The sequence below is a fragment of the Lygodium microphyllum genome, chromosome 15, assembly GCF_053477565.2.
Source record: "Lygodium microphyllum isolate KBCC chromosome 15, Lygodium_microphyllum_v1.1.10, whole genome shotgun sequence".
Taxonomy (NCBI): Eukaryota; Viridiplantae; Streptophyta; class Polypodiopsida; order Schizaeales; family Lygodiaceae; genus Lygodium; species Lygodium microphyllum.
In genome coordinates this window covers 76,381,405-76,397,147 of record NC_141149.1, presented here as the reverse complement: position 1 = coordinate 76,397,147, position 15,743 = coordinate 76,381,405, and the positions used below count along the sequence as shown (strand labels likewise).

At 41.7% G+C, this 15,743-nt stretch overlaps 1 protein-coding gene across 2 annotated transcripts in view; it reads left to right on the top strand.

Moving 5' to 3' along the window:
* Window positions 1-14,757, top strand: part of LOC148024680 (transcription factor MYB3R-1-like) — a 67,850-nt gene extending 53,093 nt beyond the window's left edge. Inside the window, exons 11-12 of one of the 2 annotated variants that reach the window (XM_087694330.1) lie at window positions 14,300-14,458; window positions 14,551-14,757. In XM_087694330.1, coding sequence (XP_087550456.1) covers window positions 14,300-14,425 — 126 coding nt within the window. In that variant the 3' untranslated portion in view covers window positions 14,426-14,458; window positions 14,551-14,757. Of the gene's footprint in view, window positions 1-14,299 lie in introns of both variants that reach the window. The other variant, XM_087694329.1, reaches the window with a different exon arrangement.
* The last annotated feature ends 986 nt before the right edge of the window (window positions 14,758-15,743 follow it).

Here is a 15,743-nt window from a genome sequence, read left to right as displayed (position 1 = left end):
AACTCAAACTTCCTCCGCGTCAAACAGCAGTAAACAGCAGCAAATCCACCACCTGTACTCCTTTCCTGTGCGCCCACACTCGTTTCAGCCTTGTTCCAAGGCGCAGCCCTCCTGTCTGCCCTTAAACGCAAAAAACGCAAATTTGTGTCGTGATGGAAACTCCTTTTCAGGTTGATTCTGCGCTCAGTCAGCCCTCAAACACTGCTCTGATACCATGTCAGAGTGCAGCGGTGCGGAAGCGTAGGACTCAGAGAGAGAGAACGCAGAGAGAAAAAGGGAGAGAAAGAGACAGTGTACAATGAAGATCTGCTGTATAAAGAATGCTGAATACAAAGATATACACGGGCGCAGTGCGCTGGACTGCGTGTCTCCACCTCGACGATGCGACCTGCTGTCCACCTCGAAGTCTGCTGCAGTCTGCACTGTCTGCTGTCTGAAATCTGTGAACAGAGACAGAAATCTGCACGGCACCGGTCTGTAATCTGCGACAGAGAAGAATGGGTAGATTGCTGAAGTCGTCGACAATAAAAAGGCGAAAAACCACCTAGAACGGGGCGCCAGAAATAGGGCGCAGCCTGGTAAAAACGGCTGCAGGCAGTCGGACTGCCACGTGGCAGTCCGACTGCACAGTCCGACTGCAGCTGCTGGTCCGACTGCTGCTGCTGACTGTGCAGCTGCCTAAACAGGCTATGATCTCTAACACATAAAACACTGAAAATGAGCGCAAAACATTTTTAGGATCCACAGTGGCTTCCAGAATATCTTCAGCTTCCGAGTCAGGGAACGCCTCATGATTATATTGAACATAATCACCAAGCAGAGTATTGGCGAACTCCAACAAATGCTCCCAGTCAACATCCTGAGAATCCACAGAATCAAAAGCAACTTGAGCATAAGAACGTTCCTGATGATCCATTGTATCTTCCGAAGTATGCTTGGTGCGTTTGCCCGCAGGCTGGAAGTCAGGACTAGATGGCATCTCTTTTGTGCAAGGAACCATATCCTCTGGTTCCTCTGTTTCAGAATCCAGACCAAGGGCTGCCACCGTTTGGTCAATAAAGGCCATGTCCAGACCAGCCATGTTGTATCACCCCTTTAACCGGAGATCCGAAACTGCTTGCAAGGAACCATATCCTCTGGTTCCTCTGTTTCAGAATTTGGACCAAGGGCTGCCACCGTTTGGTCAATAAAGGCCATGTCCAGACCAGTCATGTTGTATCACCCCTTTAACCGGAGATCCGAAACTATTTGCAGGGCACTCTCTCTCTCTCTCTCTCTGCGGCCACAGACTGCCTGCTGTCCGGTGCAAGGGCACAGTCACGCGCTCCCAGATCCTGACAGCTCTCTCTCTCTTTCTTTCTGTTAATCGCAGAGTAGGGCTCCCCACGAAGGCCAGTTGTTTCCGTGTAGGCGATGGCAGGTCACGAACAAGGTAGAACGGACCTTGCACTGGTCTGACGAAGGGGCTCAGGCAGTGCACGAGCAGGTACAGACGTCCGCTGGGCAAGGAAGGCACAGTCCGCAGGCGCAGGGAAGCACGACATCTCTCTCCCTTGCTCGCGCACGCTCTCTCTTGCTGTGGGGCGACGGGCGACCTCTGCCTCTGTGCAGAAACGGGGCAGGATAGCACAGGTGCAGTCTTTCGTCACACGAGCAGCACACGCGGAGACGTTGTCTCTCACTCTCTCTCTCTCTCTCTCTCGCGAAACAGGGCGATACTCGGCTTGAGTCTCTCTCTCTCTTGCTCTTGCTCTCTCGTGCAAGCTTCGATCCTTCTCACCTTTCAACTAGTATCAGAGCATAGTTGCTTGAGCATAGTTGCTTGGTCCGTAACTCCTTCAATATTCATTCGAATCCCTACACCATCGGTTCTCACTCTTGGTAGTCATATGCGACTCCTTCGAGCTCCGATCACTCCCCAGCTTCCCGAGCACCTACTCGGCCCATTTGGGCACCCTAAGGGCATTCCTTCAAAGGTATTGAAGCATTCTTTTGAGTGTTTATTTCAGTTGGCAAGGTACAGCAGGAAGGGGCAGCCATAGCTCCAACCATTGGAGCTCCCCCATTTTATATCTTAGCTCCTACTTGATCCGGCTTGACAAGGCTTTGTGTAGGCCTTCTTCAAGCCCTATTTGAGCCCCCCTTCCACCCCATTAATGCCACATGGACTAGCAGCATACCTAACAACATTAGCCTTGTTTGGGCCAGCTTGAAGACCTGCAAAATTCGTTTTTTACTTCAGCCCTCCCTTGGCACTCATTGGCAGCTTGAAAACACTTCATTTGGCACCTGGGAACACCCACTTGATGCTCGGCATTGGTGGTTATCATTGACATTGATTTGTGGGCTGATTTATCTCAGTCCAGGACTGTTTTCCAGAGTCCACAGGCAGCCACAAATAGTGTTACATCAGCACGTTATGTTTATGAGTGGTTGGCATTGACATTTGATGCCCAGTTGGTCTCGAATGGCGTCCGAATGTTAGGGGAATGCATGCCTATTGATTGGCCATTATCTGGAGCTGATTTACTGGCCTGAAATACTCAATTTTACACAGTAAATCATTGCTGTACACTCTAGGGCTGAAGCTTATTTAGTCACTTTATGCTTTGTCTATTGTTCATGGGTGCTTCTCGGGTGTTTCATATGACTATTGGGATGCAATTGAAGGTTGGCAAATGCTGTGGATGGTTCCGGAATGTATTTTGACCCTTGTTTGAGTTTGTCGTTTTCTGCAGTTTACAGCAACTTGTTTTGAACTGTCTCCATTGTTTCAGCTTGCAGTATAGCATCTTATCCGTTGACACTGCTATCTTCAACATCACTAAGCTTGATGGTATGAATTATGCCTATTGGAAGAGCCAAGTTTGGCAGGTATTGGTGTGAAAATCGCAAATAAAGCCACTAAGGTTGAGTGGAGAGCAAACTGAAACTATGACTAATGATGAATGGATGGAGCTTGATGAGTTATGTAAGTCCACCCTTATCTTGTCTCTCACTGAATAGGTGTATTACAATGTGGTTGAGGAAGCACAGAGTGCTTGGCAGTTTTGGGATAAGATCACGAACCTCTATGACAAGTAAAGTCTTGCAAGGCAAATGTATTGACTGAAACAACCTATGGATCTCCGCATGGAAGAGAATGTGACCATGTCAGCTCATTTGAGCTAGTTTCATGCTATTCTTAAGAACTTGGTTTCGCAGGGTATTTATTTCAAAGAGGATGTTACTCCATTGTTCTTGCTTGGAACTCTTAATGAGTCTTGCGATGTATTCCGCATTGCCTTATGTGCTTCTGCCACTACTTAGAAGCTCTCTCTCTTCTGCAGGAAGAGATCAACTGTAAGAATTTGGATCTCTCTCCTGTATCTCATGCTTTGACTGTTAGAGGTCGACATGATGGAAATACAAAGAATGACCTTGGTAATGGCCGTGGACAGGATTCGGATAAATCTCAATCCAAGTCACGCAGTAAGTCTCGTGGGAGAAATGCAAATATGACTTGTCATCATTTTGGGAAGAAATGCCACATAAGGCCAGAGTGTCATGAATTGCGCAATGAAAGGCATAAAGACAAGGGTTAAGAGAAAGTGCAAGAAAAATCTTCTAATTGCAATATATTTGCTAAGTCAAGTGTTAAAATTGAAGAGATCAATGTTATGCAGCTTGAGGATAGTGATGGGCATTATATCATTGTGGGAAGAAATGCCACATAAGACCACAGTGTCATGAATTGCACAATGAAAGGCGTAAAGATAAGGGCTAAGAGAAAGTGCATGAAAAATCTTCTGATCGCAACATATCTGCTAAGTCAAGTGTTAAAATTGAAGAGATCAATGTTATGCAGCTCGAGAATAGTGATGGGAATTGTATCCTTGCAGTAGCTTTATCTAGTGCTTCACAGAGATGACAGCGATACACTCTATGTATGCATATTGTTGGCTCTTGGACTCAGGTGCGTTATTTCATTTAACACCTTGCCGAGAGCAGTTCCATTCATACCGTTTTGTTTCGAGTTTTGTGCGCTTGGGTGATGACAGGTCTCTTGAGATTGTCAGCATTGGTGATGTTAGGCTGCAGTTTTTTTCTGGCAACAATTTTGTTGTGCACGATGTACGTCATGTACTTGCATTGACATGAAGTCTCATGTCCGTTGGACAGCTTGATGACGCATGATATCATGTATCTTTTGGAGACTCTGTATGGAAGATTACTCCTGGCAAGCTTGTGCTTGCGAGAGGTGCCAAGGCTAGCAGCCTCTATCCTTGCAGCCTCTATTCCTTAGTTGTGTCTGGATCTACAGCTGATCATGTTTTGTCTGTGGGGTCTTTACCTCATGTATCTCTTTGGTATGCTCCTTTGGGATATATGTTTGCCTCTATCCCTTAGTTGTTTCTGGATCTATAGTTGATTATGTTTTGTTTGTGGGGTCTTTATCTCATGTATCTCTTTGGCATGCTCATTTGAGACATATGTTTGTTAAAGAAATGAAAATGCTTTCTGGTTTGCAATACTTATCGCCTCTTGACTATTCTCATTTTGATTCTTGTGATCATTGTCTTTTTTGCATGTAGACCAGGTCTACGCATAAGAAGTTTGGTATGTCACGTATGAGTGAGTCCTTGGCTTTGGTACATTTTGATGTCTGTGGGCCCATGCCCTATCAGTTTTTGGGTGGTGCGAAATATTTTGTTACTTTCATAGATGATTTTTAATGTAAAGTATGGGCTTATCCCATAAAGTAGAAGTTCGATGTATTGGCAATTTTTCAGAGATGGCTTACTTTGGCAGAAAACCAGTTTGGAAATAGGTTGAAATGGCTAAGGACAAATAGTGGGAGCGAGTATGTCTCATGCGCTTTTGAGCAGTTATGTAATGAGAGGGGTATTAAGCGTCGGTTGGCCGCCCCCTACACCCTTTCCAAAATGGTAGGGCTGAGCGGATGAATAGGACCATCTAGGAAAGGGTTCGCAATATGCTTAGCCATGCATGCCTACTCCAGCACTTTTGGGCTAAGGCAATTATGACTGCCGTGCATATCATTACGTGTCTTTGGATGTGAGGCATTCTGCCATGTATCCAAGGAGAAGCGTAACAAACTGGATCCTAAGAGTGTTAAATGCATATTCCTTGGGTATGGAGATGAAGGAGAGATGGGTTACCGTCTATGGGATTTGTAGGTGCAGAAAGTCATTTGCGGCCATGATGTAGTCTTCCATGAAGACAAGATGTATAAGCAGCCTGAGAGAGTCGTGGAGATATGCAGGGTTATATTTCAGGAGGAGCCACGAGCTTCTGTAGAGCCAGCTGGATAGCAGCAACAACAAATGCTTATGGCCTAGGGTGTTGGACAGATTGTTGGGCAGGCAGTAGAGCCTGTAGTGCGGCGTACTACTAGAGATAGATGTCCGCCTAACAGATTTGAACCCTTCATGCACTATGCCTTAGTTACAGATGTAGGAGTCTTTCACCTATGATGAGGCCATATGCATGGGTGATAGTCACTCTTGGAAGAGGGCTATGCAGTTTGAGATTGACTCCTTGCATAAGAATATGACTTGGAATTTGGTTTCCTTGCTTGTTGGTAAGAAGGCTCTGCCATGCAAGTGTGAGTGTACAAGCTGAAAAGTACCCCTGGACACCCCAAGCCGACATACAAGGCTAGATTGGTAGCAAAGGGTTTTAAGCAGGAGCATGGTATTGACTTTGATGAGGTCTTCTCTTCTGTGGTTAAGATAACCACCTTGCACTTAGTCTTGGCTTTGGTTGCACAGCTTGACTTGGACTTGTACCAAATGGATGTCAAGACGGCTTTCTTACATGGGGACTTGCATTACGAGATTTACATAGAGTAGCCTAAGGGCTTTGCAGAGCCTAGGAGGGAGCACCTAGTGTGCAAGTTGAAGAAAAGTCTTTATGGCCTGAAGCAGGCACCTAGGGAATGGTATCATAAGTTCGATGCCTTTATGCAGTCACAGTGCTATAGCCATAGTGCTATGAATACGTGCTTGTATATGAAGAAAGCCCGTGATGGATCTTTCTTTATTTTGGTACTCTATGTGGATGACATGCTATTAGCAGGGAAAGATCATGATGAGCTAGATGCTCTTAAGGCTCAGCTCAAGAAGAGCTTTGAGATGAAGGATGTGGGACAAGCCTCTCACATACTTGGTATGCGCATTAGACGCAACAGGCATCAAGTACTCCTCTACTTATCACATAGAGGGAGTACATTCATAAAGTCCTTGAGCGCTTTCGTATGCAAGACGTAAAGCCTATTGGCTGTCAATTGCCTTCTTACATGAAGGTATCACAGGTCGATTATCTGTAGACAGATGAGTAGAGGGCCGAGGTGGCCAAGATTCCCTATGTATCGGCAGTGGGCAGTCTTATGTATGCCATGATAGCCACTCGTCTAGATATTGCCTTTGCAATTGGTGTTGTGACATGCTATATGGCTACACCTGGCAAGAAGCATTGGGATGTTGTGAAGGGTATCATGAGGTACCTGAAGGGCACTGTAGATATGTGTATATGCTATGGCAACCGGAATATAGGAGGGAGTACACTGACTTTGATATGCAGGACATGTAGACAGTAGAAAGTCCACTTTTGGCTATGTGTTTACTTATGCTGGAGGTGCTATGTCATGGATGTCTAGGATGCATAAATGCACGGCCCTTTCTACTACAGAGGCCGAGTATGTTGCAGCCACTAAGGCTTGCAAGGAGGCCATTTGGTTCATGACCTTAGTATTGATGCTATCCCTACCCTGCATTTGGATTCTATGAGTGCTATTTAGTTAGCCAAGAATCCGGTCTTCCATGCGAAGACGAAACACATTGAGGTGAGGTATCACTTCATACGTGGGGTTGTTGAGGACAAGTCTGTTGACCTTGTCAAGATCTTGACTGACCAGAATCCTGCAAATTTGCTCACCAAAAGCATGTCTACAGAGCGCTTTGCCTTCCTCGGGAGTTTGATGGGCGTGGGATAAGATGATGTATTTCCTCATCCTGTTGTACATGTGTACATGTTGTACTATCTTTTTTTTTTTCACTCCTCACTGGGGCAGATTTACCTTTAAGTGGGAGGTTGTTGGGAGTAAAGGCGCCTCCGCCTAGCCGCCCGTGTAGTACTACATTGACAGTACCCACACCTGCACATTGTAGGCAACGAGCACCCGTCACCGTCACTTTATTCTTTATTCTTTTAGTGACAGATGAATAAAGGGAAGGCCGGTCACACATTGTGATTATTGTAGTTTCCACATTATAAGTCTCTCTCTCTCTCTCTCTCTCTCTCTCTCTCTCTCTCTCTCTCTCTCTCTCGCTCTTGCTCTCTCGTGCAAGCTTCAATCCTTCTCACCTTTCAGTATGCAACACTCTATTTATCATATCAATTTGTGGCTTGTTTTTGTGGCTACAACCACGCTTTTCTGTATACATAGTCTTTGCTATTGTATTTTTCTTGTGTGCTATTGAAGCTTCCTAACACAAGCACATACTAGGAAAATATTAGCTATCTATTGTACTCATCTACAATAATCAAAGTTTATGGTTCTCCATAATCTTTGTTTGTCATTTGCTTACATAGCTCTTGTACTTTGTTGTGTCTTGCTTTCTTACATGGTATTAGAATATAGGCTTTGAGTAGACTTGTGAGAGATTTGTGAGATTTGGAGAGATGGCATAGCCACAGTTGCCCTCGTATGTGGTACAGACAGGTCTATATGGTATGATTTGTATGATACTGTATGATATGAATTTATATGGATTGGTATATAAAAACTGCTATATTTTTTCCACTGTATCTAGGTGTGTTCCTACATCTACACAATGTCTCCTACTCTTTGATTTTGGCCTATTGTTTACTTGTATGGCACTTTGGAGTCATCCAATGCCTTGGATGCCACGTGTGGGTGACATTCCATACCCCATTCCCCTTGGATTCCATGCTCCAGCCAGGTTGCCAATCCACTTTTGACTATTTGACTTGGCCTTGGATGTTGGGGACACAAAGAAGTCCAACTTCCACCATTGGAAGTGTTGCACAAGTGGTGCTATTCGATTTGTCCAATAAGGGGGTAAGTTGCTCCATGCAACGAAATCCCTCAAAACACCGTAGACGAGATTCTCACTAAGGTGAGAGGGGAAATCCATGAGGAGGAGGAAATAGCGTATTGATACGAATACTTATGCCTACTAATGAGGAGACATTGAATCTAGGCATATCTTCAATTGATGTGTAATGAGGCCTCCACCATTGGTGGTGTCGGCTCCAGATTGCATTTGGCTTCGGTAAAAGACAAAGAGTGGCGGCTCATTGGATGTGCAAGTATTGCAGGAAGCACTACACTAGTGGTGCGACCCCACTTCTTCAATATCTTTCCAAGATGGGGTACAAGTTGCTCCATGCAAGGAAATCCCTCAAAACATCGCGGACAAGATTCTAGCCAAGATGAGCAGGGGATTCACTAGAAGGGGAGGAAATAGCATATCAGTACCAATACCTACCTATGCCTACCAATGAGGAAGCATGGAATGTGGGCGTATCTTCAATCGATGCGGGTGAGGCCTTCACCATTGGTGGTGTCGACTGAGTGAAAGAATCATGTCATAGTAGAGAGATGGCAAGAACCATGCTGAAAGGGAAGAATGTTCCAAATATGTTTTGGACTGAAGTAGTAAAGATTGCTATTTAAGTCCTAAATTGTAGCTATACCAAAGATGTCCCTTTTGAAAGGAAGGTTATCATAAATCGTGATATAATATTTGTGAAGTAGCCATATTAAGTGGAGGAGGATGATCCTTCTTCTAATACCCAGAAAAATCCCTACTCATCAGCCACAATCATTAGACGTAGGTCAGCTAGCTCGGAAGTCATTGTCTAAGTGGGTAAGTAAACTCTTGGATGGCAAGGATCCATCGGTAATTGAGGAAATTCAAGATGAGGCACTCTGATCCAAGAGGATAGAGGAGCAAAGAAGGGCTCAATCACATTTGCTCAACTATGCATTAATGGCATAATTGAGGAAAATACAAGAACCCAGTAGTCGTAAGGAGACTATGGAAGATTCAAAGATGATGAAAGCTATGCACATGGACTATGATTCCATCATGCATAATCACACTTAAAACCTTACAGATTGTCCGAAGAATTGCAAGGTAATTAGCATCAAGTGGGCCTACACATTTAATTACAAGGTTGATGGATTGTTGGATAAGATTAAGGCTCCTTTTTTAGCAAAGGGATTGCATAGATAAAAGGTTATGATTACAAAGACACTTTTGCTCCTATAGTCAGATTGACTACTATTTGCACTAGTTTAGACCTTGTTGCACATTGTGGGTGGTCGATAATGCAAATGAAGGAGGAAGTGTATGTGGAACAACCATCTAGCTTTGCAGCTTGAAGTTTCGAAGGTAGTTTGCAGACTCTACAAGGCATTGTTAGGCTGAACAAATCACCACGTGCTTGAAATGAGCGGATTCACAAGTACTTGATAAGTATTGGTCTTAAGAGAAGTTTTTTTCATCATCTCACTCTTACTGAATATCATGATAAGAAGATTTCTTGAACAAAGGAGGTTCTATGTAATGAGTTCGAGATAATAGATCTTGGACCTATGCACTTTTGTTTGGGGATTGAAGTTTGGCAAGAACTAGACATGATCTTTATCTTTCAAAGAAATTATGCAAGTGAGCCATTGAAAGCTTTTGATATGGTTGATTGTAAGACACTAGTTACTCCTTTTGAAGTTATCTTAAGCATTTCGAAGAAGATGTATACGCATGTGGTGAGAGTATCTTAATTGGCTCTTGTGACTCAAATTGGGTAGGAGACAGAGATAACAAGAGATTAGTGACATGATTAGTGACATGTTATCTTATGGGTTAGCAAGAAGCACTCCATAGTTGCTCTCTCTTTGACTAAAGTGGAGAACAAAGGAGCATATTTTGCTGCATGTGAGGCTTTTGGCAGATATGAGAGTAGTGGAGAAGGAGTCTACAAGGTGTTTTGTGATAATCAAAGTATGACAATTGCAAGAAATCCGGTATTTCATGCTTGCACCAAACATATTGAAGTCCAATATCATTTTGTATGGGATCTTATTAGGGATGGAGTGGTGGATTTGGAGTATCGTCATCCTAAAGACAATTGTGTAGAAGCCACATCTTCATCAACATGGTATTGGACCAAAGGAGTAATTCACCTACAAGGTGAACATTGAGGGGGCTATTGGAGATCAATGGTTCACCCCTATGTAACTATGTAGGTAAATGTTGACTCTTTCTTTGTGAACCCCCCATACGAGTAGAAGGCATTTATGAGCAACACATTTACCTAGTAGGTTGTGGTTTCAACACTGAATGGTGGCTAGATAGTTGGAGACAAACCATTCTGGGGATTGACACATTGCTAGCCTCGCTACATACATGTATAGAGTCATTACTACATTGGGTCCTTATTTGAAGGCCTTGTTGTGGCGTGACCTTTCCCACTAGCCTTCTTGGAGGGAGGTGTGGAGGGAGCAAACCTCTCTCCTGGGGGGGTGTGAGGGGCTCATCTCCCTTGGCTTGAAGGGCTATTATGCTAAATACCATGTGTATTTATGAATCTATTGAATATACATTCGGTGGCAAGTCTTGGTTGTATGCTTTAAAAAACATGTATGCAATGCTCTATTTAGTGTATTTGTTTGTGACTTGTTTTTGTTACTATAGCGATGCTTTTTTGCATACACAGCCTTTGCTCTTGCTTTTTTCTTGTGTGCTATCCAAGCTTCCGAACTGAAGAACCTGGCGAAGCATCGGCTATCTAATATCAAAGGTTTACAATTCTCTATATTTTTAGTTTGTCACTTGCTTATGAAATTCCTATACTTTGTTGCATTGTGTTTTCTTATAACTTTTGACTTGAGATCTAGGGTTTGATACACAAATTGTTTCATGCATAAGTCACTAGGTGAGCTAGGATAGATTCACCTCGTCACATATAGATCGTATATCTCCTCACCAATGCTTTGCAGATTTGTGTCTAATACATGATTGCATGTGATCTAGAAGCTGCAAATAAATAAAAATAGTCCACACATTGTCACAAAACCTAGTGCTCCATGCCTTCTCCTTTAAAGTAATAAAGAGTCTTCTCAATGTAACATTGTAATCTTTCTAGCAAGCTAAGGTCAAGACGTAATATGCAAATCGACAGTTGCTTCTTTGCTTTTGTTTTTCAAAAGTCATACTCAAAGAGTTGATGATTCAGTACGAGACCACCAATTTGGATGGCTTGTGCAATAACCAGTTGCACCCATGAAAATTCCCAAAATTTATTTTTTGCTAATATGACTTTGTTAGTAAGCTTCAATGATGATAACAGTTGTTATTTTTATAGGCTTATCATTTGTAACAAACTGCACCCATGAAAATTTCCAAAATTTTGAACAATTTTCTGCCAATTTGACTTTGTTAGTAAGCCTCATTGATGATAACAGTTGCTATTTTATAGGCTTATCATTTGTAACAAACTTGTTCAAATCATTGCAACAAACTTGTTCCCCGACATTCTTCTCTTTGTTAAGGAAAGGAAGACTTCGCCAAAACAAATATATTTCAAGTACTTTGATTGTGGCCAAAATACTATGATGGGCCATGTAGGGAGCAACATGATATTCTTTCATAACATAATGCTTGAATTCTTTAGTAGCACACAACTTTTATACTCTTAAAAATTCATCTTTGATAACATAGGTTCATCTTTTTACCAAGTTGTAAATTTTCCCAAATGATTTTAAAATCTTCCTCAGAAGCATATAGCTAAAATTTGTATGGTGAATCATGGATACTACATGAATTTTAAGGCCTTTTTGACAAGACCTCAAGTAGCTTGTGTTGGTTTTTGGATTATGAAATATCTCAGCGTTGCATTAAGCAAAATAGTTAGCCACTTAAATACGCTTTTCAGAAATCTTTGGTTGGTGGAGAAAATGTCTCAAAGTGTCATGCTCAATTTTAATGAAAAATTCTCCACCTAGTAGATAGTGCCTTCAATCTTTTGAAGTTTGAATTGTGGCCATCAACTATTCTTTTTTTGCATTTTGCAGCCTTTTGCTTGCATAACAACTGTATGCTGTTCTGGGTTTAGGGCCACACTAATACAAAATAGTGAAGCAATCATATTCCATAAAGAAAAGATTTGACTATGCAGCCTTCTGCTTGCATAACAACTGCATGCTATTCTTGGTTTAGGGCCACACTAATACAAAATAGTGAAGCATCATATTCCATAATGAAAAGATTTGACTAATTTGGTATAATTAAAATAGATCCTTTGGTGACATAGACTTTCAAAGCTTCAAAAAATTTCTTTTGCAATCTGGTGGTCAAGCAACTACAACGAACCATTTAATGAATCTTTTATAGTAAGAGAATAATCTTAAGAAACTTAGGAGGTTCATAAATATTGGTCAATTCTGGCCATTCATAAATTTTTGACGTGCTCTAAATATTCTTTTTAACATTCTATTAAAGGCTAGAAGAGTGTAGGTAGGACCACATATTAACACAAGAAATTGATATAAACCAAAGGTGGTTGTGAATGTTGCTTTATGAATATCTTTAGAAGCAATCCTTATTTTACAATAGCCACTCTTCAACTCAATGTTGCTGAATGCTTTGGATTCATCCAAGCTATCCTAGATATCATTAGTTCTTGGTATGAGAAATTTATTCTGAATAGTAATTTTGTTAAGGTTCCTATAGCAGTATAGTCCACACACATGTACCAAGACCCTTCTTTGACATCTTGTTCACCTGCTTCATAATGTTCTCTTGTTGTGTTGGACTCACATGATATGGTGGCCTATTTGGAGGCAAGCTCCTGGAATGAGACTAATGTGTGTGCAAAACAATCTTCGTACTTCTCTTAGAAATCTATTTGGTCCTTGTTCCTATTTGAGATGGACTCTTTAGTTCTAGACTCCTTGTTAGATCTTTGATAAAGCTGTAAGTACAAGGAAATATACTTTTATTGCCTACAAATTTCAACTCCAACATCAAAAGATATGTTTTTACCCTTAAAAGCAAATCTTAATTTATTTTGATTCCAATCAATGGTTGGATTTTGTGTTCTATGCCAAGGTATTCCTAATGCAACATTACAATGGCAAAGATCTCTCGTGACAAAACTCTCATGATCTCATTGTTGGGAGGTGTGTGATCCTTATGGGAGGTAGCTTTTCCATCGTATTGGGATAGGAGGGAGAGAAGTGCAACGTTGATCCCTCCAGCAAGGGCTGGACAACCAACATCCTAGGACCTCTTGTCACATTATAGACTGATTGGGAAATTCTAGGGTTTTGTGAGATAGGCACTTGCTTGGTATGGTTGAAGACAATGAAAGAGGGGAGCTATGTGGCATACACTGGTGCTTGGTAGCAGGCTTAGAGGGCGAACTCTATTCTTGCATGGTGGTCTGTGAGGATTGATTTTTACTGCCCCAAGAGCCAGGCTATGAAGCAAATGTGTGGGATGTTTTCTTCCTGCCGTTGAGGGTGTATTGGGTTATACTGGGTGTTAGGGGATCTTCGACCGCCAGAAAACGGTCCTTTAGTATATTTTTTCCAGGCAAGATTTTCATAAAACTGATTGAAGCTTAAGCTCGTCTTGATGAAAACCAGCTGATGGATGTTTTGTTGGCATTTTGGTTATAAAACCGACTATTTTCCCCTCAAAAACAGCTTTGGTTAAGCCTCTTCCTTTTTTCCATTGGTTTGGATCTTCCACCACACAGTGGATCTGCAATGCATGTACGACAGCCGGGTTGCTCAATGATGCAATGAACATCAACATTGCAGTGTAAAAGAAAAGGGTTACACAGAGGGTCCAATAATAAGCTTATGCTTTGCAGGGGAATTAGAGTCAATGTTTTCCTTCTGAAGTGCAACAACTCTTTTGGGGGGTCAAGCAACATTGTTTTGGAGCGTGTGACCTTAGCCCAGTCCAATGTTCTAACTTCTGTAGGTGGTTCTTTTGATTGTTGGAGGCGAGCTTGACTGTCAGCATCCATTTTGCATCCAGCCATCTTTATGTATCTTTATGCAGAGGGAAACTGATGATATCATGCAGAGGAATAGAATGTTAGAAAAGAGAGTTGTTCCCAATTGTGCAGAAAGACAGTTTTGAGCAATGATGTTTGCTTCATTCAATTAAGCAGTTTTGATGCTTGTTTCTGTATCAGCTTCATAAATTTTCAGGATTCTCTAAAGTGCATATTTTTCCCATCTTGTGGTTGTCAGGTGGACGTATCACCCTGGAGTGTGAATACCATGCTGACCCCTTCCAGCCAGACAAATCAGCTCATTTTCAGAAGCTCCGCGGAGCTTCCAAGTCCATCGTTGAGTTTGCTGCGGGAGTATCGATGACATGACATTGGCTCCATTGATCATAACTCGAGTGTATAATATAATATACATCATATATATCTGTACAGTAAGTCCGGAGCTATTCAAAATTGTGTGCCGTTCCTAATGAAATGTTTTGTTTGCAGGAAGACTAAACGTCGTGACGTTTCACGAGAAATCTCCTGATTTTGACCATCTGTTGAAAAACTTGTCTTCTCGATAAGCACACCATCTCTCTCCTCTCACTCTCTCGTCGTTATTATTATAATATTATATATTATATATATGGGCTATTGGACCTACATCTCACTCTCTCGTCGTTATTATTATAATATTATATATTATATATATGGGCTATTGGACCTACTTCCGTAAATATGCCTATTGGTCATTAGATAAATCAATCAATCTCTTTTCTCTCTCTTGGTTCTAATACATGTATAGATACGTATAGACGTATAGATACGTGCGGACATGTCTTTTAGTCGCTTCGACGGATATCTGAGAGAGAATTAGGTTGACAAGTGCAGCTCAGTAAAGGAGCACGAAGTATATGTAGTTTTTGCATGTCTATTATGTAATAGTTTTATTGGTGTTTAGATGTGCATCGTGTTTTTGAAGCGAAATACGTTTGTAGATAAGTTTTTGCATTGTTTAAATACATGTAAGATGTTGAAAGAAGAATATGTATGCATATGTAGTTCGAGTCGTTTATCATGATTTTGAACGCTCACATTTCTTTTGGTATGTTAAATGAAGTTTCCTCTCTTCAAAAAATAATACTTTTTATATCTTGTTGGGCGTTCGTATAGGTTGTATCTTGTTACCGTTGCATTTTTTCTTACGGATGGTAGCTTGCTGAAAATTCCTAGCTTTGTTCATGCTATTAACTGTTGCTATGTTAACCTTGAAGTTATCCTCCAACTGTTGTAATGTTTCTATGTCTTTCTTTATTTTTTTGACGGGATTTCTTTGACGTTGTTGGATTCTTTTCTTGATGTTCGTCGTCCGTCCTACGAACTTCTTTATGTTTTTCTTATATCTTATGGTGTAGATGATGTACTTGATTTTGTATATCTGTGTTAGTGTTTGGTTGTGGACGATGCAAGACGATATGGAAGTACTTGAGCTGGCGGCAAGACTTGTAGTGGTTGAGGTTGGAACTTGTAGTGGTTGAGTTGGCGGCAAGACTTGTAGTGCTAGCAAAAGTTTGGTTTCTTTGTTGGTTTGCTTGTGTACATTTTTGCGAGAGAAGTTGATATTATTAGTTTTTTTAAAAACAAGTTTGAGAAGATGCCATCTTTGAGAACTTGCATGTTACGTAGGTTATGTTACGTAG